General features: G+C 39.0%; 1 protein-coding gene across 1 annotated transcript; it reads left to right on the top strand.

Annotated features, from left to right (window-relative positions):
- The first annotated feature begins 1,132 nt into the window (after nucleotides 1-1,132).
- On the top strand, nucleotides 1,133-2,074 carry LOC138520357 (olfactory receptor 5V1-like). Its single transcript, XM_069632771.1, has one exon. The coding sequence runs from the start codon at nucleotides 1,133-1,135 to the stop codon at nucleotides 2,072-2,074; it is 942 nt and encodes a 313-aa protein (XP_069488872.1).
- Nucleotides 2,075-10,727: the final 8,653 nt, after the last annotated feature.

Genomic DNA, 10,727 nt, shown 5'->3' with positions numbered 1-10,727 from the left:
TTTATGTTGCGTAGAACACAAAAACTAGAATGCTCAATGTGATGGTCTTGTGAGTTCTATCTGGTCCAGAACGTCTTCCTCATCTCAATACACTGAGGTGACGGTTTAATGGAGTCAGTCTTACTCTTTCTTGTCTCAGGTATAAAAGGGTTGACATAAGTACATAGGTAAGCTGTCAGGATTAAATGAAGGTAAGGAGGGAGGTGTAAAAGAGGTGGACGAGTGATGGGGATACCGCATTAACTCCTAATGTCCTCCCTGTTTCCCGTGGGGAATCCCTCCCATTGAGATCCTCCCGCTGAGTACCACCCCCAAGGAGACTCACCTCCCTGGGTTCATGGAAAAGCTCTCCCTCCCCTGGAGAAGGGATGCCATTATAGGATTTGTCACACTTGCCAATTATAAATAAAGTTTTTAAAAAAATGAAATCCATTCATTCACTCTGTTTTTACGGTGTTTAGAACGTTGTCCCCATATTTTTACATTACTACTTTTGTCCTCTAGCATGTTTTTAGAAATGTAATGAGTCAGTTACTTTGTTTTCGTGCTTGAATCTCATGTTGAAGTTAGGTTTGCTTCTTGTGGCATATATTACTTGCTCCTTGTTCTCCAGAAGTTGCTCCTGCCAACTCAATGATGTTCACAACAAGAAGCAACTTTTAGTTACTGTTGATCAATTCTTTCATCATAAATTAGCATTATTCCACATAAGTCATAAAAGGAAGACATTTATAAATGCAAAGCACATACAATTCATCTTCATTAATACCTTTGTCATAGAAAAACCTAATTCTAAAATATACACGTGTTAATAAATAAAACATATAATAAATAATATGTGAATAAAAAAATTAAAAGAGTATGAGGGAGAACTAAAAACAACATGAATTTCAGATGGCCAATACTTTCCTGCGCAGCCATGCCCTGTGTGTATATTTAGCAAACCCCAGATGATCACAGTGCTAGAGGTGGACGTACACAAATTCAAGGCCCAGTAGTAGTTCTTATCCCATGATCTTTGAATAAAAGCTTCAAATAAGTGGATCTCAGGTCTAAAATTCTTTATTGTGTGCCATGTGTCCATCATTAATATCCGCTGCTCTTCTCTTTGCAGGTCAACTGGGCAGAAATCATGGAGATCTTTAACTACACCAAAGTGAACAGATTCATCCTGGTGGGACTGAGCAGCAACCCTCAGCATCAGATCCCACTCTTTGTGGTGTTTCTCATCTTCTACATTATAAATCTCCTGGGGAACACACTGATGATAGTGATAATCACCATGTACAATGGCCTGCACTCTCCAATGTATTATTTTCTCCGTAACCTGTCTTTCGTCGATATCTGCTTTACGTCATCCACAGTTCCCAAGATGCTGATAGATTTCCTGTCGGAGGTGAAGTCAATTTCCTTTGCTGGTTGTGTGGCACAGTTGTACTCATTCATTTCCTTAGGTGGCGTGGAATGCATTCAGCTGGCTGTGATGTCCCTGGACCGCTATGTGGCAGTGTGTAAACCCTTGCACTACACTATGATCATGAACAAAAGGGTTTGCATTCTGTTGGCAGCCATCTGCTGGTTGGCAGGTCTTCTTAACTCCTTGGCCCACACTGTCTTTACTTTCCAACTCCCTTTCTGCCGGTCAAACCTGATAAACCATTTCTTCTGTGACATCCCACCACTCTTAGCACTCTCCTGTGCAGATACCCATATCAATGAGATTGTGGTATACACATCCGGGGGAACAGTCGCCGTTGGGTCTTTCCTGCTGACTCTCTTGTCTTATGTCTTTATCGTATCTGCCATCCTAAAAATCCACACATCAGAGGGACGTCAGAAAGCTTTTTCTACTTGCGTCTCCCACCTGACTGTGGTCAGTTTGTATTTTGGGACAATCCTCTTTACTTATCTCCGGCCTACGTCAATCTATTCTTTGCAACAGGACCGGGTAAGCCCTGTGCTCTTTGGAGTGGTGACCCCAATGTTAAATCCGATTATCTATAGCTTAAGGAACAAAGAAGTGCATGGAATTCTGAAAACAGCAATACAGAGAATGAAGAAGCCTAATATGTGACATCTACTCATGAAATCGCTTTGGGGGTCATTTTGACTGAAGTACAAACTATACAGAAGAGGTTAGCCACAGCCGCTAACAATTGCTTTTCTAGAGCTATCTCTTGTTTTTTTGTATTAAGAATGTAAAAAGGCACTGTAATCTGGACTATATTTCCAGACATTTGTACACAACACCACAAAAGAACGTTAATGCCCCCGACCATGGCAGTTAGCATACAATGAATCCCCATGAATTCCACCCAATTTGTATGAGTTTAAAATACTGGTGAAACACTATGAGGGCCGTTTGGGACACAATTCAAGATTTGTGAATGTATTTTCTGAGCACTGAATTGCATACATTAAATTCTAAGATGTATACATAATATATTGAGATGCATACATTAGATACTGAAATATACACATGGTACACTGAGATGTATACATTCTAGATGGAGAGGTATATATTGTATATTGTGATACATGCATTATATAATGAAATAGACACACTGCATGCTGAGCTACATCTGTACTGATAGAAATATACTGTATGGTGAAATTAATATATAATATATTGAAGTATGTATGAATATGCAATGTATACCGAGGTACATACATTGTATACTGCGATTTATATACAGTCCTCTGAGATTAATATATTGTAGATTTAAATATATGCACTGTATATTGAGATGCATGCAGTATATAATAAGATATACAAGCAGTATGCTGAGATGCAAACATTGTATATTGAAACATATACACTGTACACTGAGATATATTAATTGTACATTGAGATGCATATACTGTATTTGGAGCTACATATATTACATATTGAAATGTATACACTGTAGAGCTGAGATATATACAATACATACTGTAAAGGAGCAGAGGTAGAGGATGACAGAGTGGTGGTATATTTGTTGGCAAATATATTTATTTAAAAATTTAATATATATAATGTAATATGCATATATATATTACACAGCAACGGTAGTGGCTGTGTAGTTATGGTTCAGTTGCTGTTTCCATAGGAAGAGCCCTTTTTGGGTGGCTTATAACTTCGCTCTCCCTGGACGAATCCTCACCAAACATAGCAAAAAAAGTATATGGGTCGCTCTGAATTTTTTAGCAAAGATTGGTGAGGTTTGGTCCAGGGGGGGCAAAGTTATAGGGGGGATCCCAAAACTTCTTTTTTTCCCATAGACTGAATGGAGAAAAACTTTGCTCACGCCTACAGCCCAAACCGCTGGACGGATTTACACCAAATTGGAACCAGGAGCAGCGGCTTGGTCCCCAAAGCGTGCTTTTGCAAATTCGGTGAAAATCCGTCCAGTAGTTTTTAAAAAAATGACCAAAAAGTAGGTCACAAAAAATGAGTGATATCTATGTTCAGTCTGCGGACTCACTTCCCTGGTCGCTCTGCGAACAGTGTCCTGATTGGCCAATCAGCTTGCGTCATGTCAGTGGACATGCAACGTGTTCGCTGATTGGACGGTGAAGATCGTGAAGTGCATCAGATTTTTGGAAACGCCCGCCATCTTGGATTCGCGGACGTCCGCGGACAGCACAGTGAAATCTGGTAGAAAAATACTATTTAGTAAAGTGTTTTGGTGTGTAAGACTGTTTGGGGAGGGTGGTGGAGTAAGAGATGGGTTAAATGTTGTATTTATTTAGGTGGCAGGCACCCCTGTTGTGTTCGTTCTGACCGCGGACAATATGGGTGTCCTGAAATGTTCGTAAATAAATTAAACGGGGGTGTCCTGAAGGACACTACGCCTGTCCGTATGGTTCGTAGGCAAGTTGAAACTGTTCTAAGAACACATCAAGTGTCCTGGGATGTTGTAAATAAACGAAACGGGGGTGTCCTGAGGACACTACGCCTGTATATATGGTTTGTAGGCAAGTTGAAATTGTTCTAAGAACACTTCATGTGTCCTGGGATGTTCGTAAATAAACAAAATAGGGCTGTCCTGAAGGACGCTATACCTGTCCGTACTGTTTGTAGGCAAGTTGAAACTGTTCTAAGAACACATCAAGTGTTCTTGGATGTTCATCAATAAACAAAATGGGGGTGTCCTGAGGACGCTATGCCTGTCCGTACTGTTCGCAGGCAAGTTGAAATTGTTCTAAGAACACATCAAGTGTCCTTGGATGTTCGTAAATAAACAAAATGGGGGTGTTCTGAGGATGCTAGAACTGTCCGAATTGTTTGCAAGCAAGCTGAAACTGTCCTAAGAACACACGCGGTGTCCTGAAATGTTCGTAAATAAACAAAATGGGTGTGTCCTGAGGATGCTATGACTGTCCTTATTGTTCGCACGCAAGTTGAAACTGTTCTAAGAATACAGACAATGTCCTGAAATGTTCGTAAATAAACAAAATGTGGGTGTCCTGAGGACGCTGTCCGTATTGTTCGTAGGAAAGTTGAAATTGTTCTAAGAACGTGTGTCCTGGGATGTTCGTAAAAAAACAAAATGGGGGGTGTCCTGAGTACGCTATACCTGTCCGTACTGTTCGTAGGCAAGTTGAAATTGTTTTAAGAACACATCAAGTGTCCTGGGATGTTCGTAAATAAACAAAATGGGGTTGTTCTGAGGATGCTAGAACTGTCTGAATTGTTCGCAAGCAAGCTGAAACTGTCCTAAGAACACATGCGGTGTCCTGAAATGTTCGTAAACAAACGAATTGGGTGTGTCCTGAGGATGCTTTGACTGTCCGTATTGTTCGCAGGCAAGTTAAAACTGTTCTAAGAATACAGACGATGTCCTGAAATGTTCATAAATAAACTAAATGGGGGTGTCCTGAGGTTGCTGTCCGTATTGTTCGTAGGCAAGTTGAAATTGTTCTAAGAACATTTGTCCTGGGATGTTCGTAAATAAACAAAATGGGGGTGCCCTGAGTATGCTATGCCTGTCCGTACTGTTCGTAGCAAGTTGAAATTGTTCTAATAACATATCAGGTGCCCTGGGATGTTCGTAAATAAACAAAATGGGGGTGTTCTGAGGGCTCTAGACCTGTCCGAATTGTCCGCAAGCAAGCTGAAACTATCCTAAGAACACATGCAGTGTCCTGAAATGTTCGTAAATAAACAAAATGGGTGTGTTCTGAGGACGGTATGCCTGTCTCTTTTGTTGCAGGTAAGTTGAAACTGTTCTAAGAACACACGCGGTGTCCTGAAATGTTCGTAAATAAACTAAATGGGGGTGTCCTGAGGACGCTATACCTGGCCGTACTGTTCGTAGGCAAGTTGAAACTGTTCTAAGAACACATCATGTGTCCTGGAATGTTCGTAAATAAACGAAATAGGTGTGTCCTGAGGACGCTATGCCTGTCCGTATTCTTCGCAGGCAGTTTAAACTGTTCTAAGAACATGTGCGGTGTTCTGAAATGTTCGTAAGTAAACGAAATGGGGGTGTCCTGAGGGCGCTATACCTGTCCGTACTGTTCGTGGGCAAGTTGAAACTATTCTAAGAACACTCGTCATGTTTGCGGATATTAAAAGTGCCCATATGGCATAGTTCAAATTTTTCACTCTATGGGTGTGATATGCTGCGGTGGTTGTGGTCATGAGTCTTGGGTGCATGGCCATGTGGCCATGCACCCAAGACTTATGCCCTGGCCACAACCATCGCAGCATATCACACCCATAGTGGCTTAGTCTTGGGTGCATGGACAAGACCAAATTTATAAGCACCAAAGTTATAAGCTATTATGGGTGTGGTATGCTGCGGTGGTTGTGGGCAGGGCCTAGAGTCCTGGGTGCATGGTCAAGACCAAATTTATAAACACTGAAGTTATAAGTCACTATGGGTCTGATTTGCTGCAATGGTTGTACTTATTATAATATACTTACTGTTTGGTTTAGTAACTGGATTACATGTATTCCTTGTTAATTTATGTGATAAAAGAAAAGATCATGTTAGTATTGGTATTTTGTAATGACTTACAACATTGAATAATCAACATTTTTTTTACCCTTATATTTAGTAGATTAAAAACCAGTGTACTGTTCAATTTGCTCAGTTTCTGTGTTTGTTGCTAAAATCATTGGGTCTGTGGGAAAAGAAAAATCCATGTTGGATTAAAAAAAAACCTTTTTAGTTATTCTACAGTCTATTTGTTTGATTGTTTTCAGTGTTCACTTGTTGTTTCTGGCTAATGTTCTATATGTTGCCTTGTTGCAGATTTTTGGAGCAGTTAGATACTTGTTGACATATTGTAACTGTCTATTTTTTGGTGTAATGAAGTGGTATTGATTTATCTGTTTGGATATTGTAAAATCTTGGGGCAGTTAGATACCAGTTGGCGTATTCTAACTGTCTATTTTGTGTTATAATGTAGTGGTATTGATTTACCTGTTTGCTTATTGAAAATCTTGGGGCTGTTAGATACCAGTTGGCGTGTTCTAACCGTTTATTTTTTTATATAATTTAGTGGTATTGATTTATCTGTTTAGTTCTTGTAGAATGTTGGGGCAGTTAGATACCTGTTGGCATATTCTAACTGTCTATTTTTTGTTATAATGAAGTGGCATTGATTTATCTGTTTCGTTATTGTAAAATCTTGGGGCAGTTATATTCCAGTTGGCGTATTCTAACTGTCTATTTTTTGATATAATTTAGTGGTATTCATTTATCTGTTTAGTTGTTGTAGAATCTTGGGGCAGTTAGATAGCTGTTGGCATATTCTAACAGTTTATATTTTTTTAATAAAAGTTTTGTTAATGTTTAAGTACAGTTTAGTTAATACATTTTGGTTTTAAGAAGATTAAATACGCGTTTGTAAGATTTGCTGGTAATTTCTGCTTTAGAGTAATTGTACTATCATTACATTCGAACCATCAACAATTTTTTTTATATATATGCAGTATAGTGACCTGAATTGGTTGTGCTCCTGTGTAGTAGATTATACCTATTGTTGTGAAGGTTTTCTTACCAAGTGATACTTGACCATGTGTGAATCCAGTCAGCTTGCAGTTGTTTTTGGTACCATCTACATTGTAACGTAGAAGCATTAGTATTACGTATTTACTATGTGTTTGTATTAGTAAGGTGGAGCGATTATCCGAATTGCAGGTAATACATAATCTACCATGGTTTGCATTTTGTACAAGTTACTGAAATGGAAGGGATTCACAATTAGGTATTGATACATACACGAAGCGCTCATTGGGGATTTGTTCTTGTGTCACATTGTTGCAGAGAGTACATGTATGTTTCCATATGTATGAAATCTGGAATTTATAGGAATGTTTTTGTTTTCCAGTACTTGCAGTAAGTACATTAGAAATTCTTGTGGATCTTCCTGTGAGTTTATAGTGAATTTCACCATTCCAGCACAGTAGTCCAATTCTTGTCTTATTCCATAAACACATGTGTTGTCAGGATTGTTTGTTGCGTTTCTATGAAGTACTAACATTTGCAAACACAATTGGTCTGTACTGTGTAAGTAAATGTTGTCAACAATTGGTGGTAATTGAAATAGAATATTCATTACTACATTTGCGTAGCAACTTACACCAATTATATTTGAAAGTTTAAATGGACCAGGTAGTTCTGTATCTGAGTGCTTTTCTTTGAGTTTGTCTTCCTTCTTTGAAGAAGTACCTGGTTTACTTTCCCTCATAGTTTTTTTTTGCTTGTGGTACTTGGTGAAGTATTTGTTTTATTTACTCTCTTTGGAGGATTTGCAGTGACATCCTGATGCATTTCTGTTTGATTTAGTTTTCTTTTACAACATTTTACTTTTTGTGGAACAGGATATCTTTTTAGATGGGGGTGTATAGTGAACAAAGTCTATTGTATTCTAAAATGCAAGGAATATCAGTGTTTACTTTACTTGCATCAAAGTTGATTAGGAATAGACTGTCAAGTGTACGTACGCGTGACAGTGCTACGTAGCTCATGCCTTCTTTAAAGACTGTGTTACCAATGTATATCAATGCTTTGTCTAGGGTAAGACCTTGTGATTTATGAATGGTGACAGCGTATGCAAGAGTTAGAGAAAATTGTTCTCTGCGTACATACATGTCTTTGAAGAGAAGGAATCGAGCTGTTAAGCGTCCTATCCTTTTCACTTCTGAAAGTTTGTCAAAGAGAATATTGACAAACTGAATGTTGTTGTCACGTGGGTATGTTTGAAAGCCAACAACTGTACCCAGTGCTCCATTAACTAGTCCTTGATCCACGTCAAGGTGACGTTTAAGCGTTACTCTGCAATTTAAGGATAATTTTAATATTTTTTCCAATCCAGCTGTGTTGGAGATTTAATGTTCTAAACTATTTAGTCTTGTTGTGGCTTGTTCACACATGGGTAGTGTCATACCATGTACGTCTAGTTTGTCTGTGACGCTAATTACAATTATTGGTTGCATTTCTTTTTTTAACATTGTTTCATTGAATTTGAAACAGCTTGCAAGAGTTGGCATTAAGGCCATTCAATTGACATTTTTGTGCGCTAATTGTTCCATAACATCCATAGCACATGCATTATCGCCATAAAGTGCATGAATGTGCTGGGTTTTTAATATTGCTTGTGCTTCTTGAGATAGTACACCAACTCTAATATTTTTTAAGATGTTGGCATAAGTGAGATCTTCAGATTGCTGCATGTTTTCTGTTAATTCTCTGTATTGGAAATGTTGGCAAAGGTTGACATTTCCTATGCTGCCAACAGTTTTACGGCAGAGTTTGTGTCCTAAGGTTTTAAAAATAGGCTCACCTTTCACTGGTGTTAATTGAAGACGATCTCAAAAACAATAATGTGTTTTCCTCCAAAGAGCTCTTCGTAATCTGTTTTGAGTACTTCTTGTAATCTGAGGGGAATCAAAGCCAACATTTGGTCGGAGACCATGCTCACTTCATCTATTAGTAGCATTTTCATTTGTTTTAATACTCTGCGTAGTTCCATTGCAGCTTCTGTAGAAAGCTTGTAATAGTCTAATTTGGTTTGGTATTCTACTGGCAGGAGTAGTAATCTGTGTAAAGTGACACCGCCTATGTTGTAGGCAGCTAAACCTTTGGGGGCAGTGACAACAGCTGCCAGCATGTTGTTTGTCAATTGTTGAAGGAATTTGCTGATGATTTTGATTAAGAATGTTTTGCCAGAACCAGCTTCACCACTGACGTACAGTAGTATAGGTTTGTAATTTTGGCAGGTGCATTCTTTGTTTTCCTGTTGTACACCATGTGCAATTTTTTTTGTTACTTCTTGAAAAATGCTACGTTGCTCATTGTTTTGTTTTGATTGTAGTATAGTAAAGTCTTCTTTATATTCATACTGACACATGGTGTTTTCTACTTCCGTTATAGCTAATTCTGCCTCATTTTGCTATTAGTGGCTGTCCCAGTGGTTCTTGGCTTCCTGTTACAGAAGGTTGAGTACTCTCAGGAGTGTCCTTATCTAGTTGGGCCTGGAGTTCTTCTTTGTGTTGCTGTTCATTGTGCAACATTGTTTTGTAGTGTGTAAAGTTTACATCAGTTATAGTGCTTTCATTTGCTTTGAAAGCATCTTCGTAGGAGTCATAGTTATCTAGTATTTCTTCTTCTTTTCTCCATGGTTTAAAGAGTTGTAGCAGGGACATGTAATATAGTTCTTTATGTTGAGGAGTATTTAATGACAATTTGATATGATTAATACAATTTGGTTTGGTGAGTTTTACTAAGCTGCCTTCACAATTTGACACTCTGTATCTACCTTTTTTTTAATCAGGTTTTATATTATTTTTGTATGTGAAGTTTTGGGCTGTGTGGTATAGACACATGGGGCCTCATCACGACTTTGGCGGTAACCCTTAAATCTGGCGGTTGCGCTATTACTGCCGGATTTAAGGGTCCGCCAAATCAGGACTTCAGCAGATTTTGCCCCAGCTCTTGGCTGCGGGAAATCCGCCGGAAATGTGCACTATTACCGCCGGCAGGAAATCCACCGGCGGTAAGAGTGTGAATTTTCCCCATTGAGCCCAATGGGGAATGGGGCATTCCTGAATGGGCTCAATGGGGAATGGGGAATTACATTACCGCCGAACTTGTGATTCGGCGCTATTAGCGCCGGGGAGTTTGGCGGTAGGGCTAATACCACCAGCAGTAATACAGCCGGCGTTACCGCCAAAGTCGTGATCAGGCCCATGGTTTCCAAAGTGGTACTTCTGTTTTGGTAGTTTCTGTCCAGCAAATTGTTTTTTAAAATGTCTTGGCTGTTGGGATCATGTTTGGCTATTGTTTCTATGTCGTCCTATGATTTCAGAACTCTTTTTCTTGATTTAGGAGGACCAAGACTTAGCCATACTATATTTTCAGATTTTCCATACAAAGCAGTTCCAGTTAAACGATCTGCTGCTTCATAGGAGCCAAATTCTCTATGGGAGAGCATTTTCATGCCCAAGCTGTATAATTTCTGAGACAGTGTTTGGTCTGAAGACAGGTCATTCCAGAGGTCTTGGAGCTCTGTTTTTTCTGCTTTGGTTAAGTATGCTGTAACATATCGTGCAACTGCAGTGGAATTGTCTGCAATGTACTGCACATCTATGTTTGCATTCCATAAGTGGGCAATGATTGCATTGTAATCATTGATATATTTTTCTTCTTCTGTTCTTTGTATGTAATATGTATTTTTAGGTGATTTACCTTTAACACTATGGCCCTCATTACGACCCTGGCGGAAATCGAAAA

The sequence above is a fragment of the Ambystoma mexicanum genome, chromosome 13, assembly GCF_040938575.1.
Source record: "Ambystoma mexicanum isolate Mex_15411 chromosome 13, UKY_AmexF1_1, whole genome shotgun sequence".
In the NCBI taxonomy this organism is placed as follows: Eukaryota; Metazoa; Chordata; class Amphibia; order Caudata; family Ambystomatidae; genus Ambystoma; species Ambystoma mexicanum.
The sequence above is the reverse complement of the archived record's forward strand: the minus strand, read 5'-3'. Positions and strand labels throughout refer to the sequence as shown.

Bases quoted from the DNA above. Each gene is read 5' to 3' on its own strand.
- LOC138520357 (XM_069632771.1), top strand. From the start codon at position 1,133: ATGGAGATCTTTAACTACACCAAAGTGAACAGATTCATCCTGGTGGGA.